Raw genomic sequence first — 24001 nt, forward strand, 5'->3', positions numbered from 1 at the left:
CTCAACTAAAAGACTCTAAACCAACAAAAAGAAAACAGTCCTAATCTAAGCAACAAGATAAGCCGTCAGTTGTCCAAACTCGAACAATCCCCGGCAACGGCGCCAAAAACTTGGTGCACGAAATTGCAATAACACTTTTGCAACTCCGCACAACTAACCAGCAAGTGCACTGGGTCGTCCAAGTAATACCTTGCGTGAGCAAGGGTCGATCCCACGGAGATTGTCGGCTTGAAGCAAGCTATGGTTATCTTGTAAATCTTAGTCAGGAGATCAGAAATTATCAGGATTGATTGTGAAAAGCAAAAGAACATGAAATGATTACTTGTATTGCAGTAATGGAGAATAGGTTGAGGTTTTGGAGATGCTCCGTCTTCTGAATCTCTGCTTTCCCACTGTCTTCTTCATCAAACACGCAAGTCTCCTTCCATGGCAAGCTCGTGTAGGGTCTCACCGTTGTCAATGGCTACCTCCCATCCGCGCAGTGAAAGCTAATGCACGCACTCTGTCACAGTACTGCCAATCACCGGTTTGGTTCCCTCCCCTACCGGAATAGAATCCCTCTTTTGCGTCTGTCACTGACGCCCAGTAGGTTACAGGTTTGAAGCACGTCACAGTCATTCAATCATTGAATCCTACTCAGAATACCACAGACAAGGTTTAGACCTTCCGGATTCTCTTGAATGCTGCCATCAGGTCCAGCCTATACCACGAAGATTCCGATTAAAGAACCCAAGAGATAACTACTCAATCTAAGATAGAACAGAGGTGGTTGTCAGGCACATGTTCATAGTTGAGAATGATGATGATTGTCACGGATCATCACATTCATCCGGATTAAGAACAAGTGTTATCTTAGAATGGAAGCAAGCATGATTGAATAAAAAACAGTAGTAATTGCATTAATCCATCAAGACACAGCAGAGCTCCTCACCCCCAACCATGGGGTTTAGAGACTCATACTGTGGAAAGAAACGTGTACAAAATGTTATGAGGTCATAAGGTACGGATACAATGTCAAAAGATCCTATAAATAGTAAACTAGTGTCCTAAGGTTTACAGAAATGAGTAAATGACAGAAAAATCCACTTCCGGGCCCACTTGGTGTGTGCTTGGGCTGAGCAATGAAGGAATTTCGTGTAGAGACCTTTTCTGGAGTTAAACGCCAGCTTTCATGCCAGTTTGGGCGTTTAACTCCAAATTTTATGCCAGTTCCGGCGTTTAACGCTGGAAATTCTGTAGGTGACTTTGAGTGCCGGTTTGGGCCATCAAATCTTGGGCAAAGTATGGACTATTATATATTGCTGGAAAGCCCAGGATGTCTACTTTCCAATGCCATTGAGAGCGCGCCAATTGGGCTTCTGTAGCTCCAGAAAATCCACTTCGAGTGCAGGGAGGTCAGAATCCAACAGCATCTGCAGTCCTTTTCAGTCTCTGGATCAGATTTTTGCTCAGGACCCTCAATTTCAGTCAGAAAATACCTGAAATCACAGAAAAACACACAAACTCATAGTAAAGTCCAGAAAAGTGAATTTTAATTAAATACTAATAGAAATATACTAAAAACTAACTAAAAGATACTAAAAACATACTGAAAACAATGCCAAAAAGCGTACAAATTATCCGCTCATCATCAAGTGGACATTAATCTCAATTCAGAAATCCTAACCAACTCACTAATTAGCTTAGTGATAGATTAGCATTACTGAAAATCAAATTAACTAACAATCTTAAATCACCAATCAATATTAGACATCAATGACTCAAGGTCACCTAAGTTCTCAATCTCAAGCCAAGAATGAGAAAAAATTATTCAATAGCTAAGTGAGACATTTCATTGAATACTTAAAATGCATGAAGATAAAATATGATCAATTGCAGGAGTTAATAAAATCAATAACTAATCAAAGCAAGAAATCAATACTAACAAACTAAGCAAGCATTTATAAAATTCAAAACGTAAATTTCATTAATGACACTCAAAATTCAAAGGTTCATAAACTAACAAAGTAACCAACACTAAATTCTAAGAGAATTAGGGTCTTTATTCTAGCCGTAGGAATGTTTTTTCCTTCCTAGTCATAAATTCAGGGTTTTCTTTTTGGACGTATAAGCTCAAGGTTTAAATCCATTCTCATGTTGGTTTGTCTTATGTTTTTCTAACCTGAATTGAACACCTTAGATAATACATTTTCAAAAATGATCTCGATTGAAAATGTTGGTTAGTGATGGATATTCATTGTTGGAAACCCAATTAGCTCCAGTCAAGTGAAGAAAACAGGCCTGGCATGTAACATAATTAATTGGTTTAAGTTGTCTAGACCAAAATAAAGTTTGGCCTGCAGCTAAAATAAAAAGGCTTTGGCTTATGGTTTGTGGCAATTTTTTTTAGGTACTAAATTTGATTTGTTATTAAGTCTGACTGACGTTAGGATTTTTGCCAGTAAAGAATTTCATAAAAATAGTCGCGTTGTAGATATAGTCTCTAAACTGACAGAAATCCCTTCGTACAAACGTTTTGGTTGTCACAAATAACAAACCCCTTTAAAATTGATAACCGAGTATTTAAACCTCGGGTCGTCTTCTCAAGGAATTGCAGGGAGGTATGTTCTTATTATTGGCTATGAAAAAGGTAAAATTTGGGGTTTTGGAAGTAAGGTGGGAATATATTATATGACAAATAAAATAAAATAATAATAGCTGTAAAATAAACCTTTGGCAAGGTAAAAGAACTGGAGGTCCTTTCCTAGTTATCCTTATCAATTGTGATGAGAATTGGATTTTTCTCCTACTTTGTTAACCTCTAATTTATGAAGGTAAGTTAAGTGGATGAATTCCAATTTTCAATCAACAATGAGTTTGATAACTCTAGAGTCACCAATTATTTAACCAAAGCCAAAAGGAAAGAAAATTGAAACTGCTGGAATAAAAATGCCTTCAGATGGGAAGCAATAATCATGTAATTAAAAGAAAGCAATAATAACTGAAACATCTCAAATAATATTAATTCAAAGAAAATCATAACATGAAAGAGTTCATAAATTTAATTGGAAAAATAAATAAAAATAAAGAACCTGGGACTGAGAGTCACTCCTAAAACTAAGAGAAGTCCTAAATCCTAATCCTAAGAGAGAGAAGAGAACCTCTCTCACTAAAAACTAGATCTAAAACTGTAAAAAGTGAATTTTGAGTGGCATGATCATGAATGGATGCATTCTCCCACTTTATAGCCTCTAATCTGTGTTTTCTGGGCCGAGAACTGGGTCAGAAACAGCCCAGAATTTGCTGGTTGCGAATTCAAATTCGCTGATTTTTGTCACTTGCGACGCGGCCGCATGGGGCACACGGTCGCGTCGCCTAGCGTCAGGGCCACTATGGCATATTATCACATCGAAGCCCCGGACGTTAGCTTTCCAACGCAACTGGAACCGCATCGTTTGGACCTCTGTAGCTAAAGTTATAGCCGTTTGAGTGCGAAGAGGTCAGGCTAGACAGCTTAGCAATTTCTCCAACTTCTTGCATTCCTTCCTCTTTTGCATGCTTTCTTCCCATCCTCTAAGCCATTCATGCCCTATAATCTCTGAAAACACTTAACACACATATCAAGGCATCTAATGGTAATAAGAGAGGATTAATAATAAGCAAATATAAGATCAAAGAAGCATGTTTTCAATCAAAACACATAATTAGGAAGGAAATATAAAACCATGCAAATGGTATGAATAAGTGGGTAAAGAGTTAATAAAAACCACTCAATTGAGTACAAGATAAACCACAAAATAGTGGTTTATCAACCTCCCCACACTTAAACAATAGCATGTCCTCATGCTAAGCTCAAGAGAAACTATAAAGGAATGAAAAGGAATGATAGAATGTATAAGATGCAACCTATGAATGCAACTAAATGCAAAATGTTTCTACCTACTTAGTTAAAAGTAAATAAATCTCCAAGAATAAATATGAACTGGATTTCACTAATTCAAATCATAAAAAAAATGAAGTACAAATAGACTTGTAGAAGAAAATAGCTTATGAAAGCAAGGAACAAGGAATTGAGCATCGAACCCTTACTGGTAGTGTATACACTCTAATCACTCAAGTGTTTAAGGTTCGATTCTCTCAATTCTCTACTAACCTTGCTTTCTAAGGCTTGCTCTTCATCTAACAATCAACATAAATTTAATGCACAAATACACAAATCAAGAGGTCTTTTAAGGGTTGTAATGGGGTTAGGGTCAAGGTAAGATTGTATTTGGTCAAGTGGACTAAAATCTGAATCCTTAATTAACTTAAACTTTCCACCTAACTTTAGACAATCCATGTAATCACAATACAAACCTAACTGTCCATTAACTATGTTTTCCACATATTCATACATTCTAATTTCAAGTACAACTCATATGCATTGCTTTCACCATTTACTTTGGGGCATTTTGTCCCCTTTCACTTATTTTGCTCTTTCTTCTTTTTCTCCTTTAAATTTTTTTTTCAATGCATATGATTAAAGTATTGAATGCATGAACATATTCTCAACATTCTTTCACATTTTCAGAAAATTCTAACATACTCAATTCTCAAACCATTTGTTTCCAAACCCACTTTTCCCACACTTAATTCATAAGCATTCTCACTAGTCTAAGCTAACCAAGGATTTAAATTAAGGACATTGTTGTTTTTCGCTTAGAGTTAATGATGTGATAAAATAAAGAACAAAGGGGTAAAATAGGCTCATAATTGGTTTGCAATAGATAATGAAAAGGTTAAGGCCATATGGGTATGTAAGCCCAGTGAAACAAGGCCTCAATCATATAAGTGTATGCATACATTAAACAATGGAAATATAGAATTAAGCAAGACAAAGATTACAATTTTAGAGAGAGAAACACACACCAAAAATAAAATATTGGTTGATAAAATGCAACCAATCAAATATGCTCAAGATCTCACTGGTTTTGTGTGTTCGAGCTTTAAACCATGTTCCAAAATAATATTTCTTTCATACAAGTTTTTCAAAAAGTTTTATTCAAATTAGTGAAATACTATAAAAATTTCTTGGAAAAGAAAATATTACTTTAACCAAGTGGTAAAATATGCACAAAAAGAAACAAGCATGCAAATGCAACAATGAAAAACAAAAATTTGGTGTTGAGAAGGGGCTAACTAACCTGTGGAGATCGGTATTGACCTCCCCACACTTAAAGATTGCACCGTCCTCGATGCATGCTGAGAAGTACAGGTGGGCGAGTGTTGTGGTTCCTCAGCTGTTGCTCGTTGTAGAAGCTTTCTCCTTACCCGTTCTGGTGGCCAGCCTGAAAAAGGGAGAAGAGAAAGGGATATGAAGTCAAAGGTGTAGAGCAAAGAGGAGGGCGGTACAAGTGAATAGCATGCCAAGTAAGGAAAATAGTGAATGGAAGACATGGTCGCGATTCCATGTGATCAGTTCATCAATGGAAATATAGCAAGGCATTAGGAGTATTGGATGCAAGATGTTTATTAGCATGCCGGCAAAGGCATGAGTAGCATAGATCAAGCATCAAAAGTTGTAATGTATTGTTAGTCGTAAGAAACTAACAATAACGTTTGTAATGACAATTATATTTAATTAATAAAATATAAAAAGGGTTTTGTGAAAAGCAAGCATTTATAGTAGAAGATTAAAAGAAATCTTTAAAAATAGTGCACAATGCCATACGGGCGTTTTCACAAACACTTAGCATGCATGGTAAATAATCTATTTGAAAGTATTAAATTGAACATGCAAGCAACCCTTTAAAAAGTAATATAATTCTCAAATAATTCCCTTAATAATCCACAAGCAAAATATGGTAAATAATTACCCAAATAAATTTCTAACACCAATGAAAAAATGCAATGAATGAAAGTATGCAAATGAATTAAAATAAAATAAAAAGAAAAATAAGAAGAATGAGAAGGGGAAGAAGGGAAGAAGAAAGGAGGAAGGAAAAATTAGGATTGGGGAAGAAAAGATAAGATATTTGGCAAATTAAGATAATCTGTGCGGCGCAAGCGACGCGGACGCGTGGGGGACGCGTTCGCGCAGTTGCGCTTTAAGTAAGAGGACGCGGTCGCGTCGGTCACGCGGTCGCGTGACCCATGTGATGCTTCTGGCGCGAGTGCAGCCTCGCGCCTGCACAACTCTCTGTTCAAATTAATTTATTTGCCAAAATTGGGGTGACCCGATCGCGTGGATGGCCATTTTTGGAAAACAACGCGGACGCGTGGGGCACGCGGTCACGTGGGAGGGCTTGGGCTTCTAGCACGAGGCCAGCCCAATTCCAGCACAACTTTCGGCCATGCACCTTTTTAACGTCGAAAATCAAGGCACGCGGCCGCGTGGCTCACGCGGTCGCGTGGGAGGCCATTATGCCCATGTGACGCGGACAGCGACGCGATCGCGTGAGTCGATTTGTGCCACTGGCATGCCTCCAGCCACGCTCCAGCGTGACTCTCTGTTCGTTTTTATTTTTCTCTTCTCCTCTTGCGACGCGGACGCGTCGTTGATGCGGTCGCGTCGCGTGCTCGCTTTCTTTTTTTTATAATCTGAAAAATGCAGAATGAAGAATGCAATGCTTAATGTGAATGAGAAGCAAAATTCCAAGTTCAATATAATAGATAAAATAAAACTTGAAAACAAACAAAACTAAATAAAGAGAAACGATCATACCATGGTGGGTTGTCTCCCACCTAGCACTTTTAGTTAAAGTCCTTAAGTTGGACATTTGATGAACTTCCTGTCATGGTGGCTTATGCTTGTACTGATCCAGGAATCCCCACCAGTGTTTGTGATTCCAGTAACCTCCGGGATCCCAAACTAGGCATGTAAAACCCTTGAGCAGCTTCAAAAAGATTCTTAGGCTCCCGGGGTGTTGGATGTCAGAACAGATTCCAGGATCCCAAATCTTGCTTTTACACCCGTCTTCGTGTTGATTATCATGATTCCATCCGGGTAGCAAGCAATCTGAATTCTCACTAAAGCAGCAAAACAACTTCCTAGACCCATTCAGTTGAGCTCTATACTAACCTTTACGTTTAAGCTTAAAGCTTCCAACCATGATGAACCTTGCAGGACAATTCTTACCACTGACCATCTTCCTTTTACTCTTAATGCCACAAAGAGCTCTAAGTTGATCATCCGTCTCCAGTAGCCCATATTCAAGTGGGATTAGAAAGCTATGGGATATGAATTTTACCCACTTGAAAGTTGTGAAGGATGATGGCGACTTAGGGGGAGGTATCTTTAATGAAATTGCAAGCTCCACTCCCTTGTGCTCTTCTCTGATAATTACCACCTCTTTGCAAACTTCTTCAATTTCAACCTCTTCCTCTCGGTAGCTCTCTTTCAATTCAATCTCCTTTTCATTGCTTTCCAAGGGCATGGGAGGTTGTGCTTCTTCTTCTTGAATCTCCATCTCTTGATCAACCTCTTCCAAGTTTTCAACTATGATATACTTTGGAGGTTGTACACCCTCTTCAGCATCAATTTCAACCGTCTTGGAAGGAGGCTCTATGTCTTGTCTTTCCCATGGAGGTTCTGCGTCTCCTAAGTCTTCAACCAACTCTTCTTCTTGAACAATGATAGCTTCTTCTACTTGTTCTAGTATGAATTCATGCTCTGTCTTATCCACTGGAGTTTTTGGTATCTCCTTTATGCTATGCTCTTCACTAGACTGTCCACATGGGGCCGTGGCTGATCCTTGTGTATTTAAGCGTCTAGAAGCCCATTGAATTAATACTTGCCCCAGTTGTTGAGTGGTTGCCTGAAATCGATCCATTGTTTCCTTGAGATGATCCTTTGCCTCTTGATGCACTCGATTTTCATAAGTAGGATCATAATGCTCTTGGATTGATGGATATGGAGATGGTGAATATTGAAGTGGTAGTTCTTGTGAGTAATTGGGTTGGAATTGGGGTGGTTCTATATATGGTTCATATGGCTCATAAGGTGGTTGGTATGGTGGTTGAGGGTTAGGGTCATATGGAGGTGAATGGTGGAAAGGGGCTTGCGAGTGTGGTGGGTTGAGGTTGTGTTGAAAGGATGATCTCTGAGCATAGAGTGGGGCTTGTTGGTAGCTACAAGGTGGTCCACCATATCTATCAGCTTGGGATGCATTGTAGCCTGGTCTTTGTCCATGATATCTATGATAGTGTTGTTGCCTAAAGGGTTGATTAGATCCTCTTGGCTCCATCCATCCTTGATTGGTCTGACCTTGATGCATATTCCTGCTGTGGTTTCTATTTCCTTCAACAAAGTTAGAACCAAACTCAAAGCGAGAGGGGTGAGAATTCATAGTAGTTAGAGAAAATAAAAACAAAAATTAATAAAAAGAAAATATTTGGAAAAAGATATAATTTTTTTTTTGAAAAAGATAGGAAGAAATTTTAAATTTTTTTTTTAAAAAATATTTACAATAACCAATAATAAGGCACACGTTTGCAATTCCCCGGCAACGGCGCCATTTTGACGTTAGGATTTTTGCCAGTAAAAAATTTCATAAAAACAGTCGCGTTGTAGATATAGTCTCTAAACCGACAGAAATCCCTTCGTACAAACGTTTTGGTTGTCACAAGTAACAAACCCCTTTAAAATTGATAACCGAGTATTTAAACCTCGGGTCGTCTTCTCAAGGAATTGCAGGGAGGTATATTCTTATTATTGGCTATGAAAAAGGTAAAATTTGGGGTTTTGGAAGTAAGGTGGGAATATATTATATGACAAATAAAATAAAATAATAATAGCTGTAAAATAAACCTTTGGCAAGGTAAAAGAACTGGAGGTCCTTTCCTAGTTATCCTTATCAATTGTAATGAGAATTGGATTTTTCTTCCACTTTGTTAACCTCTAATTTATGAAGGTAAGTTAAGTGGATGAATTCCAATTTTCAATCAACAATGAGTTTGATAACTCTAGAGTCACCAATTATTTAACCAAAGCCAAAAGGAAAGAAAATTGAAACTGCTGGAATAAAAATGCCTTCAGATGGGAAGCAATAATCATGTAATTAAAAGAAAGCAATAATAACTGAAATATCTCAAATAATATTAATTCAAAGAAAATCATAACATGAAAGAGTTCATAAATTTAATTGGAAAAATAAATAAAAATAAAGAACCTGGGATTGAGAGTCACTCCTAAAACTAAGAAAAGTCCTAAATCCTAATCCTAAGAGAGAGGAGAGAACCTCTCTCACTAAAAACTACATCTAAAACTGTAAGAAGTGAATTATGAGTGGCATGATCATGAATGGATGCATTCCCCCACTTTATAGCCTCTAATCTGTGTTTTCTAGGTCGAGAACTGGGTCAGAAACAACCCAGAATTTGCTGGTTGCGAATTCAAATTCGCTGATTTTCGTAACTTGCGACGCGGCCGCATGGGGCACGCGGTTGCGTCGCCTAGAGTCAGGGCCACTATGGCATATTATATATCAAATCGAAGCCTCGGACGTTAGCTTTCCAACTCAACTGAAACCGCGTCGTTTGGACCTCTGTAGCTAAAGTTATAGCCGTTTGAGTGCGAAGAGGTCAGGCTAGACAGCTTAGCAATTTCTCCAACTTCTTGCATTCCTTCCTCTTTTGCATGCTTTCTTCCCATCCTCTAAGCCATTCATGCCCTATAATCTCTGAAAACACTTAACACACATATCAAGGCATCTAATGGTAATAAGAGAGGATTAATAATAAGCAAATATAAGATCAAAGAAGTATGTTTTCAATCAAAACACATAATTAGGAAGGAAATATAAAACCATTCAAATAGTATGAATAAGTGGGTAAAGAGTTAATAAAAACCACTCAATTGAGTACAAGATAAACTATAAAATAGTGGTTTATCACTGACTTAACCTAAAATCTCAAGATAATGATATTTTTCCTGTTATAAAAAAAATAATTAAAAGTTATAAAAAAATTACTCTTATCCAATATACCAAATTCAATGTTTACAACAATATTTAAATTTTAAAGTATTTAAATTATGCAAAATTATTTATATAAAATATGAAAATTTTAAAAAGATAAACTATCAAAATCATGCTCGAATTTTAGAAATGTTGACAAACATAATGCTCGCTTTTGATAACATTATAAAACATATCAAAAATAATTAAAACTATTTTTTATAATAGCAAACAGCTTTTGTATTTGATAAACCGTTGATACATTTGATTCAAACTTTTGTAGAAATATTTGGATAAATTATAGAAATTACATAAAAAAAAAAAGTAAAAAAATTCGATCTCTAAATTTTTTATTTCATTTTTTAGAAGTATTTTGTTATTGACAAAATATTGCAAAAAAAAAATATTTCGTGTGAAATTATCCAATTTTAAGATTAAAACTGTCTCATTTTTCTGACCATGTTTGCAAAAAATCGGATCAAAATCTAATCTTTTAAGCACTTTTTGACAATAAATATTTAATATTGGATATTTTTGTCACGTTTTAAAATGTTGACTATTTTTGTCATTAACAAAATTGGAAGGTATTTTTATCAATCTATTAAAAAATTGAAAACGATTTTAATAGTTTATTCCATAAAAAATTTTAACAACTTTTTTAATTATGAAAAAATTATTTGTTTATTTATTTATATTCTAACATGTCTAGACAGACCTGATAGATCTAATTAGACTAATTTATAAGTCTAAATCTGGTTTATATAAATTTAGACTTTTAAAATTGTTTAAATTCGATCCTTTTTTGTGACAGGCAAAATCAGACCAGATTGAATACATGTACAGGCCTCTCACAGATCACCTAACCTCTCTAACAACAACCTCGCTCGGAATGTGCAGGACTAGGTAGGTTACCTTAGAAATGACCATCACAATTTATTTACCTTGTGTTTAGTCGTTCTATATGTTAGACTTCTCTGTTATGGGTAATGCTACTGTGCTGATGGAAAAATTTTTCCTCATCTGTTGAAGAGGCGTGGCACTAAAACAAAGATGACACGTGTTAGCATTGTTTCTACATTTGTGCTGAAAAAAATTAGATAAAACCAAAATTATATTTAACAAAATTAAAATGTTCGAGCAAAAATTTTAATTATTTAATAAATTTTTATCTAATTTTATAAAAAAATATAAATCCAAAAACAAAAAAAAAAACAGTAAAAATAACATTAGTCATTCATTTTGAATAAATAATTTCTTTAAAGCAAGGACAAATTTAAAAGAGAACAAACATAATTTTTTTAAATAAAGTTGATGGTTTTAAGTATTTAAAGTTATTATATATTATATAATTTTATTTTTAAAATAGAGTAACTAACTATTTTAGATAAATAAATAAATTATTAAATTTAAAAGTAAGTAATAATTTTTAAATTGAGATAAATATTATTTTTAATCTTTTTTATTAAATATTTTTTTTAAATTTTTAAAATTTAAACTTTTTTCCTCTTTATAAATATTTTTTCTCTTAATGCTCATACATATTATCATATAAAAATACTTTAATATTTATAATAACAAAAAAATCTTTATAAGTACATGCATGAAAATAAATTATTTTAAAATTTATTTTTTTTTATGATATTAAAATTATAATATATTAAGTAAATTCATTAAAACAATTATATTTTATATATTTTATTCAAGAATATATTTTAAATACATATAAAAAAGTTATTAAAATAATTTATTTATATTATTTTATAGCATATTTATTTATGATATAAAACATAAAAATATAACTTACTGTTATAATAATACTTAACAAAGTAAACTAATAAAAAATAGAAAACTTTTTATATTTTATTGAATCTGAAATAATATATATATATATATATATATATATATATATAAATTAAGATATTTTTTTATATAACAAGTACTTATTAATATCTTTTAATTAAAAAATATTAGTTATGATTATATATATTACTAAATATATAATATTATATTTAATTATATAATATTTTAATTTTTGACATGTTTTCTACTAAATTTTTGGATTTGTCTCTGATTTAAAGGTAAAAATATATCTATTATTATATAAGTTAAATATGAGGATATATATATATAAAAAATAAAAATATAATTTTAAATAAAAATTTCAGTGAAAGAAAAAAGAGTTAAATAGTGATATTCTAATTCTTTTTTCTTCTTTTTTTTATTAATTTAGAAGGATATTATTGTTGTTTTAATTTATTATTTTATGGACCAATTCCTATATGATGGATAATATTCACAAAAAATTTAAAACGGTCAAAATTTTTCAAAACTAATAAAGCCTAATAAATAAATTATCACCATTCAAAATAAATTAAACCAATATAATTAGCATTCATAATGTTGACATTTTTTATCCACACTATTTTAACATAAAACTTGTTTACAAATATAGAAAACAAGGCTATACGTGTCGTCTCATCTCTAGTGCCACGCTTCTTCAGCACATACGGAAAAATTTTCCATTCAGCACCGTAAAATCTTCCATATAATAATTATAATATATATTGGATAATAATATTGAAGAATGACTACTTTTGGTACTAACTCGCCGCTTTCAACTGAAAAAAAAAAGACAACTTCACCTTAGAAAACCAAATCCGGGAGTTAATACTTGGAAAAGATATGCACAGTCAAAAGTCAAAAACAAGCGCAGGACTTAGCAGCAGCAAAAATAGCCATCAATTTTCCACCTATTGAGTTTGGTAAATAATAAAGTAAAATTGTTCAGCTACTCTACCGGTAAGAATCGAAAACATATTTTTAACCAAAGGGGTTGGTGCTCACTCATGATTCGCAATTTTGCATGAAATACCAACACATTGTTGGGTTGTTCAAGATTGAAATATAGTAAAAGTTTTGGATAGGAGGATAAAACGTTAAGATCCATTTTCGTCTCAGAAACAAAACATCTGAAGAACACAAGAGCAAGACCTAAAAAGAAATTAACATGGAGATTAAGCCACACCCATTACCAGCTTCAATTGCTATCCACATTTAAACAATATTTAAGTGCTTATTCATGAAATAGTTTTTCAGCACCCCATGGCACATGCAGGTATATATCATCTTATACTTGATAAGCTTAAAAGTCACCAAAAAACACATCAGCGTACAATGAAAACAAAGGACTCAATGCAAATTTTTGTACCAGTTAGAAAAACAATGGTCTACATAGTAGTTCATGAGGATGATGATGTTTCTATTTTTTTTTTTTTTTTTTACAATTCCCAAATATCATAGACGACCAAATGGTACTCAACTATCCTTTTTCTTGCAACTACTGCATCTTCTTTGACCAAGCTGACCCTGTTGTGGCAGCCAACTATGACAGCTTCGTGACCACACTGACTTCATGCATCAGCAACCCCTTTTTTCGCCAAAATTTGCTTCATACTTTTGTACCTAGGAAGGACTGCAAGATAGCAAATTGCTAATTATATCAATTATTTATTAGAAACAACAAATGATAGGAAAAGCATGTACCCACTAGTGAATCAAAATAATGTGGTAAATTGATCTAGATTCTGAAAGATCAAGAAATTGCTGGTGTTCTACATTTCACAAGGAAACCAAATTGAATGCAACAGTATCCATCATTGTGGTGAGACCATTTGAAAGAATTGATTCATCCAACAGATTTGGTTGTAGCAGAACATTTTGGTTGATTTTTCAGGATAATGAGCTTTCTTTTCTCAATTGCTAAACTCGATTTCCCTAAATGTTTTCCACGTAAAAATATGTTAAGTACCAAAGGGAAGTGGAAAACCACATCTTAGAGCTAGCTATTAAGGGAGATGAACCACTCTCCTTAAAAACATCAAACATCTCATACTACCCAATGTGCGACTCTGGACACCCCATAATATCCAAGTCCTTCACATAATATGACAATTCAAATTTCCCAATTATGATGGAATCTACAACGATGCACCATATAGTACACAAGGAAAATACTTTTACAGTGGGAAAAAAAACTAGAAAAAGTTGAAGATCTGCTTCAACGTATCTTCAAATTTGTGTAATCATCACAAACACCTAGTTCAAGTATTACTATTCAAAGGAAGACTGCAGAAATAAGCCAGATTGTATGCCATGCACTTGTTTAATTTACTTTGAAAATCCCACTTTCAAAAATCAAGTCTCAGCCAGATAAAAGAGAAACCAGCAATGTCCATGAAACTGTCAGTTCATCATTAAGATTGAAATTTACAAATAGCTAAACATATCTTCATACATTTCCATCAGGGGTAAAAGGCACATGCAAATTTTGCACCAACAAATCTATCTTCCAACATTACCTTCACACCAGCTGGAGAGTTTCCTGGCTTAGCAGTCGTTGTACTTCCGAAATTGAGCTTTCCTTTTCTATCAGCAGGCTTTAATATTTGGAAAGAGCACATTAGAGTTTCATCAACACTCATCATAGCGCCAGCATTGTCAAATTCCCCGCAATAATTAGGTGCTGAAAATATTGTTACAAGCTGTCGGTTAGCAAAGAACTCATATCCATCCTCCACCACCTGGTAAAAGCACATTACAAATCCAGTTTAAGTTTAAAGCATAACTGATCAAGATATACTACCATTCAGTCTAAACTACCAGAATGCACAGCATGAAAATCCAAAAGCTTTCCAAATGGCAATTATAAGGATAGCAGCTCCAATGCATAAATGTTTCACATGTTGCATGGCAAATACAGTACAGTCTAAGTACTGGAATGCAGAGAATGAAAAATCATAACCTTGCCTATGACATTTAAAAGGAGGATAGCTTCATAAGTGTGCTACATTGTACACGACAACTTATTTCGAAGTCCGCAAAAAAAAATAATTTTAATAATTCTGAGAGATGGATAACCACTGCTTAAATACATTTTATAGTCATTCTAGTCATTGATACAAACTCAACCCTAAAGACCTTGTAACACATTAGGCACCAAAGGCAGGAGTTATAACCTGATGAGCACGACAAATAAGATCCAAATCATGTTTCTGAAGAAACTCGGAGACCTTATCTGCACCAAATGTATATGAAACTCCCCTATCATTCATTCCCCAACCTTGAACTTCTTTGCTTGGATCTGACCATAGGAGATCGCATAGCAAACCCGTATCTGGTACATCAGTTGGCCGCTGAAGATTTCTAATCTGATCCAAATTGTTTAAGTCAGGAGAAAGTCCCCCATGCATGCACAAAATTTTTTCATCAATGAGAGCTGCCACAGGCAGGCAATTGAAGCATTCTGTAAATGTCCTCCATAACCTTACATTGAACCTTCTTTTACACTCATCATAAAATCCATATATACGGTTTATAGAAGCACATTCATGATTCCCCCTCAAAAGGAAAAAGTTCTCAGGATATTTTATCTTATAAGCAAGGAGAAGGCAAATTGTTTCTAAACTCTGCTTCCCTCGATCTACATAATCACCCAAAAACAAGTAGTTGGCCTCAGGTGGTAATCCACCATACTCAAAAAGCCTTAAAAGATCAGAATATTGACCATGTACATCACCTGAAAAATTGACATAAATATAATTAATATACATTAGCTACTAGAAATCTTTTGACTATAGACAATAATACAATATTTGGCGGTAATGCTAGCATTGAGAAGTATAATGCATGAATCATGCCTACAGAAATTCAAATCTTTGTAATTTTGATTTATCAATCATGGTATTTAAGCTGTGTATATAAAATGAATAAGTAAAACTTAAGTCTTGTTTGTGATAGAAAAGTACCATTCAAGCTCAAACATAAACTTAATAAATGATGATGACATTGAAAAGAGAATTAGTGTAGCATCTATAGGGGGAAAAAGGGCAAGACTTTATCCTAGGTGGTTTTATCATGCATGGCGGATGGACTAAATCCCAATAAGTAAAGTTGAGTGCAACAAAGTCAAGGTAGCTCAATAGTTAACCAGTGGTAGAGATTAAAAAAATATATATTACTGAAACCATTAAAAAAGGATAAGATTTATATTTAAATGATTTGTACACTGGTATACTATGCAATAGGACACTAGCATTGCGTTATATAATCATGACCATTGTAGCCAACCCCATGCAGTGGGAAAAAGCTTAGCTGCAATTTTTATTGTTGTAGAATTCAGCAATAACAAATAACAATGTATCTGTTTTGTCCCAATACTTAAATTCTAACCTTGGGTTTACTGGTAAGCATAATATGAAGGAAAAACGAAGCATCCGGCTAACAAGATAACATCACTTTTATGTAAAAGAAATAAATTTTATGTGCCAAAGTAGTTAGCTACTTAGCTTAAATAATAAATATATTACACAATCCTATAAAAGCAGATATATCATTCCTGAAATGGAAAAGTTGGAACTTGGAACTTATAAATAAAGGATCATAATACATCATTTGAGTTCTCAAAGTCAAGTTTTTCACAAGAGCAAGGAACTGCATACTTTGACTTTTACATGTTGGAGAATACAAATTGAGTGTCTTTTTAACGACACTTTAAACTGCATCTGCTAGGCAAGCTTAATCTAAGCAGGAAATGATAATAAAGAATGCAAAAGAAGCTCATAGCTAAGGTGTACAGCAACAAAAAGCCTTGTCAGACAAGGAGCTAACCGGATCAAATTGTATCTTAAGGCTATGGTGTAAAACAGAAAGAGTGTGAGGGGATGGTAATACCATCTGTGTAAACTTTGAAAAAAAAAAAAAAAACCCTAATAAAAGGTATCCAATGTTTCTTTCACTCCCAATAATACTTCTAAAACTTCAACAACTGAGAGGCTTTCCAACATCTTACTTAAAATCTTTAATTGAATTAACACGTGTTCAGTTTACGTTGCTGTATATCCTTACCTTTAGCATCCGGCTATAGTTAGATTGCCACATATTTTAACCAAGTCTAAGGTCTAAACTATTTAATTTCCAGTTCACACACAAAAACAAAAACCAAAAAACAAACAAGGCTTAATATGTCAAACCCCGCCATGCTCATATGAGAGGCATCTCTATAATTTCATCAATAGGGTTTAGCGCCAAAGTTAGAGCAATTATACATCTTAATCACAAATTTAACCGTATTAGTGTATTACCAGAGCCACAACGTCATCAAGGACAAAGAAAAACACTAGACAAAGTTCAGTCAAACCTATACTTCACAAAACCTCACTGGGAAACCAATTTACAACACACACAGAGAAAACAGAAACATGCAATTTAGATAGCAAATTTGTAATAAAAAAACCCACAGATAACCACCCAAAAACAACAAAAATAAAAAAGGTTCATGTAGCAGCCAAACAATCAAACCAACTTTCCAGAATCACCAAACAACATCAAAAAGTCACTCAGATCATAACGGACCCAAAACGCGAAGAAAACCCCGTGGGACCTAAGATTTGAAGCACAGATCTCATAACCAAAAACTAAATTAAATTTACCGCAAATCTTAATGGGGGCTTCAAGCTCCAACAAATTGGGCTGCTGCAAGAAAATTTCTCTGGAAGCGGCACACAGCTGCTTGATCTCCGATTCCGAGAGCTGCACCTGCTTCCCCGGCCTCCCCCGAACTTCCAGCAATCGGTTTATTATGTCGTCCACAACCGCTTGCTCCATTTTCTTCTTCACCACCAAACCCTAAAAAAAAAAGTCAACGCCTTTTCTTTTTCAATTTGTTTATCTATTTTTTTATTGGCTTTGAATGCGGTGTTGGTGGTAATGGAAAGGGTCGGATTTGATGATAACGATGATGAATAGGAGTGTAGCGAGTGAGCAGATAACTATAATACTAATAATAATAATGATAATGACAGCATGCAAAAGACGGTGGAGGAGGAATCAGAGCGGTGTCGTTTTGGTGGGAGGGGGTTGCCGTTTTGGGATCGGAGGGGAAGAAGGGAGGGATTTGGACATTGGTGGGTGAGGACGAAGAAAACCAAAAAACGGGGGAGGAAGATGTCAGGTTGGGTTGGGTTGGGTTGGGTTTCTAGAATCTAAATTGTGAATTATCCGGAGGGGGAATGAATTGGAAAAGGGAAAGCGGGGATTGGGATTTTTGTTGAGTAGGTTAAAGAAAAGACGGGGAGAGAGACTAGTGGAATGGTGGGGGTATGTCGATGGGTTTTTTTTTTATGGTGTACAAGAGTCATAGTTATCATAACTAAATCGGTGATCGAATCGGTCAAATTATTTTGTTATTAAATTATTAGTTCAAAGGATGGGTTATTGATTAAATTGATTGACTCAGTCCTATATAAATTAAAAGTTAAAATATAGTAAAAAACTTAAAATACATATTTTTACTAATATTTTAAAAAAATTTAGTTATTTTAAAACAATATTAAATAAGAATAATAAGTATTTTATTAATTTTAGAGTAAATAGCCAAAATCGTCCATAAAAGATACTCCAATCTCCATTTTACTCCTCGAAAGATAAAGTTAATAAAAATCGTCCCTAAAAGATACACGATTGGTCACGTTAGTCCTTCTGTAAGTTGGATGATGATGTGGAAGGCTAATGTCACGTGTCACAAGATGATTGGTTGACGTGTCATACCAGTGACACGTGGCATGCCACATGGCACTTGAGATGTAAAAAAGTTATTTTTAATCAAAATAGTCCTTGAAAGTTCAGACGTAAGTCATTTTCATCCTTCAAATTTTAAAAATTAATCAAATTAGTCCTTATATAATTTTTTTTATTTTTTCTTGATAATATTAAATTTAAAATATTTTTTGATACTACTAATTTTAATAGATATGTAATTGACAATTAAAAAATTAGTAATTGTATCTTTTCTTCTTAAAAATTTTTTTAATAAAATTATCTCTCTCCTTTAATTATTGTCAAAATCTCTCTTATTCTTTTCTATTCTAAAACATTTTTCTTACATTATATATAGAAAAGATACAATTACTAATTTTTTTATTGTCAATTACATTTCTATTAAAATTAGTAGTATCAAAAATATTTTAAATTTAATATTATCAAGAAAAAATTAAAAAAATTATATAATGACTAATTTGATTAATTTTTAAAATTTAAGGGATGAAAATGACTTACGTCCAAACTTTCAAGGATTATTTTGATTATAAATAACTTTTTTGCATGTCAAGTGCCACGTGGCATGCCACGTGTCACTAACCTGATACGTGACATGCCACGTGTCACTAACCTGACACATGACATGTTAGGTGTCACTGATCTAACACGTCAACCAATCATCTTGTGACACGTGGCATTAGCCCTCCACGTCATCATCCAACTGACGGAAGGACTAACGTGACCAATCGTGTATCTTTCGGGGACAATTTTAATTAACTTTATCTTTCGAGAACCAAAATGGAGATCGGGGTATCTTTCAGGGACGATTTTGGCTATTTACTCGTTAATTTTACTCTATCATAAATACTTTTATTTTATTTTTATATTAAAATAACTATTATTTTTGAATTTTAATAATTTATTAATTAGTTTATATCTGTTATACTATTATATACTATAAATATTTATTGAAAAACAATATTAATAAATATTATATAATTATGAAAAGAAAAAATAAGTGAGTTTATAACTAAAATTAAAATAAATTAAATAGAAATAAATTATTTGTTAAAAGATATCTATATATATTTTAATTTGCACATATATTAATAACAGCAAGTCAGCCTGGTGGTTGTGATTACTCCTTCTCTCCATGAAGAGGGGGTTTGAACCCCATCTCTTTCATTTTGAGAAAATTTTGAAACTGAAACGGTTCGTTCAAACCGGTCATTATCGAGTTCGACCGATTTTTACCGATTCACTCCGAGTTTGATCGGTTCGCACCGATTTCTTGTCTTATGCAGTCCAATTATCGGACCGGACCAGTATAGGATCCAGTTTATCGGTTTTTCGATCAAACCGATCGATTCGGTTCGGTTTTAATAACAATGACAAGAGTAACTTTCATTCATGAATAGGACCTCTTAGATCTAAAAGAGTAAGATTACAAATATATTTGTTATGGTATTTGTTATCTATATTTAATTCGGACTAGTAAGAGCATATTTAACTAATTCATGAGTTATCCTATTACCACTACGTCAAATATGAGAGGAAAAAAACTGTTCTTAAAAAAGATACTACATTAATACAATTTACTAGAAATGTTTTAAAATAATTATTGTAACCTCTATTTGCTTTTAAATTTTCTATTACTTCTATACTATCACATTCTAATAAGGTATTAAAAAAAATAACAATCATAAAGTTTTTGGAGGCTTATAAGGTACACTTGTGCTTCAACTTCCTGTGGTTGTAATATGTGGTCCTCTTTTAAAGGGGCTGTCATTAGGATGTTTTCCAAGGAATTACAAGCTACTCACTCTATCCCAACTACCCTCCCTTCAATGCATGAAGCATCTACATTAATTTTAACTAAGTGAGTGATGCATTTGCATCTTTGCTATATTAACCAGTTAGTTTAAGTAGTTTTAGCTTAATTTCATTCACTTTCTTTGAAATAAACAAGCATTTTAATGAGTTTCATCTCCATGCATTAAAATACCAAGGACTAGGTTAATTTTGGCCAAATTTATGCAAATGATTCAAGGAGCTTATAAATAAGTTAATGTGAATGAATCTCTTGAAATTGATTGCATAGAATGGCAAGACTTTGAGAAAGTTTCTTTGGTTAATGATAGGTAATGAAGCAAGAAGGCATTGGAGCAAGAATTGGAGCAAGAAAGCTTGGGAATACAGCAAGCTTGGCAACTTAGGAAGCCCTGGATGGTAAGATTGAAGCTATTTGCACGTTGCCAACTCAAAATATCATTGGCGTGTTTGACAACAACGCCAGGAAGCCCTGGATGGTAATTATGAAGCCACTTGCACGTTGCCAACGCAAGCTATCATTGGCGTATTCAATGGCAACGCCAGGAAGCCCTGGATGGTGAAAAGGAAGCCTTGAGCACGTTGCCAATGTAGGATACTATTGGCGTGTCCATTGGCAACGCCAGGAAGTCCTAGATGGTGAAAAGGAAGCCTCAAGCACGTTGCCAACTCAGGAAACATTGGCGTGTTCATTGGCAATGCCAGGAAGATTGGCAAGGAGGCAGAGATGAGCATGTTGTCAACCTAGGATATCATTGGCATGTTCATTAGCAATGCCAGCAAGCTTGATGCTAGGAGAATGAAGTTAGCACGTTGCTAACTTGGAATTGTAAAGGCGTGTGTGGCAACAACGCCAGCAGCTAGGCAACCTTGGAGGGCAACCCACGTTGCCAACGTGAGAAGAGGAAGGTGTGTCCAGCAACAACGCCTACGACAGAGGTCTTAGCTCAAGGAAGGAGGCAATCCACGTTGCCAACGTGCTGGGAGGAAGGCGTGTTTGCCAACAACGCCTGCGACCCTGGCAGCCTGACCTTGCCCTCTTCAATGATGCATAACTTCAACTAGAGAGATCCAATTGAGGTGCTTCTAATTACATTAGAAAGAGGACATTCAGAGCTTTCCAACGATGTAAAATGGTCTATATTAAAGTAGAGGATTGAAGCTCAAACCATAGGCAACTTTAAGCATCAAAAGTTGAATCCAAGAAGAAGACGGTCACATTGCTGGGGATAACTTAGGCTGGCAACACCCTCACCAAGCCCCAGCCCAGGAAATCCACAAGCACGTTGCCAACTTGCATTAACATAGGTGTGTTTGCCAGTAACGCCTGCTCAATGGGCCAGAATTGAAGTGAACAAGCTCTATTTTCTCTGTTTTCCTTATGGGGCAGCAACTCCACTCATGAGCTAGCTAATCCAACGAGAACAAAGCCCAATTTGCTAACCCAACAAACATGATTGAGGGCCTCTCAAAGAGCTTTAGGACTAGTATAAATAGAAAAGAGTTTTGTACTTAGAGGGACTTTTGACACATTTTACTTTTACATTGCACTTTTACTTTTACTTTTTTTACTGCATTTTATGGAGCATACCGGTCTTCTATTTTGTTTTCTTGTAGCTTTGAATTTCAGTTTTAAGGATTCTTCTTCTTTATTATTTATTCTTCTCTACACTTAGTTTAATTTCCATTCTGCAATTGTAGTTGTAATTGGAGCAATGATTCACTAAACCCTATCTTTCTTTTCTTCTGAATTCAAGTGGATTTCTCCAAGAGGAAGCTCTTGCTCTTCACAGATCTAATTACTACTGAGAGGGGGATTGGATCTATTTGAATTTTGTGATGAACTTGAAAAAGAAGTCATAGAATTCAGTTTAGAGTTCATCCTTTCATAATTCTCTTGATTGACATACTTTGGGTTGGTAAGTGAGATGTAACCACCCTTGGTTGACATCCTGAGAATTGTGTGGCATGAATGATTAGTTATTGAACTTCATCTCTTCTCATGAACAATTAGATCACGAGAGTGGCAATTGATTGTGTTAAGAGAAATTGAGTCACCAAAAGATTAGGACTCAATTATTCACAATCTGCCATGGATCTATCCCCATGATTGAGAAGGAACTGATCACCATCAATTCATGAGAATTTACATCTCTGATCCCTAGTGATCTCTTCCATCAATTCTCATTTCTATTGATCTTTAGTTATTTTGAATACCCACTACCCAATTCCCTTTTATCTTCTAGCAATTTAACATTTTGGCCATTTACATTATACTTTCAATTACTTACAATTTACTTATCTGCTCTTTACAATTCTGCACTCTTATTTCTTGCAATTTAAGTTTATATCATTTACATTTCAGCCTTTAATTTCATGCATTTTAAGTTTCCACCATTACATTCAGTCATTTAATTTTCTTTTCTTACTTTAGTTCTTTAAATTCCTTGTCATTAAATTCTCTGCAATTACTTTCAAGAATTGAAATCTCATGAAATCACAAAAGTGTTTGCCTAACTAAATTACCATTTAACTAAAATTGCTTAATCCACCAATCTCCGTGGGATCGACCTCACTCCGGTGAGTTTTACTACTTGATACGATTCGGTATACTTGCCGGTTAATGTGAGAAATCTAATTTTCACGTATCAAGTTTTTGGCGCTGTTGCTGGGAATTGGGGAAGATTAACAATGATTAAGTGAATGGTAGTCTAGATTAGGCATTTTCTTTTTATTTGTTAAGCCCACTAACTGTTTGAGATTTTGTTTCATTAACTTTAACTTCACTCTAGCAATAGAGTGCTTCACTTGTGTTGTTGGTTTGTGTGTGTTGTATGTCATAAGCCAGGAGAGAAGCATCCAATTCTTTTGACCCTGAACCTCAGAGAATCCTCTGGAGACTAAGAAGGGAAGCAAGCGAAAAGGGGGTAATTGGTGAAGAGGACTCAGAAGGAGAAGACCAAGTCATGGAGGGCAATTTACATAACCCACCTAAGGGAGTTGACAACAATAATGGCCCACCTCAAAGGAGAGTTCTAGCTTCCTACACATTCCCAAATCCAAGAAACTGTGGGAGCAGTATACTCACTCCTAATGTTCATGCAAATAACTTTGAATTGAAGCCTCAACTTATCACTTTGGTGCAAAACAATTATTCCTATGGAGGAGGACCTCTTAAAGATCCTAATCAACACTTGTCCATTTTTCTGAGGATATGTGATACGGTTAAGACAAATGGAGTACATCCAGACATCTACAAGTTGTTGTTATTCTTATTTTCTTTGAGGGACAAGGCATCTCAATGGCTGGAGACATTCCCCAAAGAAAGTATCAACACTTGGGATGATTTGGTGAACAAGTTCCTATCTAAGTTCTATCCACCTCAGAAGATCATCAGATTGAAGATAGAGGTGCAAACATTCACTCAAATGGATGGAGAATCATTATATGAGGCATGGAAAAGATACAAAGCTTTGATTAGGAAATGCCCACCTGAGATGTTCAGTGAATGGGATAGACTTCAGAACTTCTATGAGGGTTTGACTCTAAAAGCTCAAGAGTCCTTGGATCACTCTGCAGGAGGTTCATTATAATTGATGAAGACGGCCGAGGAAGCCCAGAATCTCATAGATACTGTGGCAAACAACCAGTACTTCTATGCCTAT

General features: G+C 34.6%; 1 protein-coding gene across 1 annotated transcript; it reads right to left on the reverse strand.

Moving 5' to 3' along the window:
• Positions 1-13032: 13032 nt before the first annotated feature.
• Positions 13033-18039, reverse strand: LOC130948481 (serine/threonine-protein phosphatase PP1-like). The gene is made up of 4 exons (XM_057877225.1): positions 17402-18039; positions 14930-15489; positions 14273-14494; positions 13033-13386 (listed from the first exon to the last, which is right to left on the reverse strand). The coding sequence occupies exons 1-4, from the start codon at positions 17574-17576 to the stop codon at positions 13363-13365; spliced, it is 981 nt and encodes a 326-aa protein (XP_057733208.1). The 5' UTR covers positions 17577-18039; the 3' UTR covers positions 13033-13362.
• Between the last annotated feature and the right edge of the window lie 5962 nt (positions 18040-24001).

This window comes from Arachis stenosperma, chromosome 9 (genome assembly GCF_014773155.1).
Source record: "Arachis stenosperma cultivar V10309 chromosome 9, arast.V10309.gnm1.PFL2, whole genome shotgun sequence".
Classification (NCBI taxonomy): domain Eukaryota; kingdom Viridiplantae; phylum Streptophyta; class Magnoliopsida; order Fabales; family Fabaceae; genus Arachis; species Arachis stenosperma.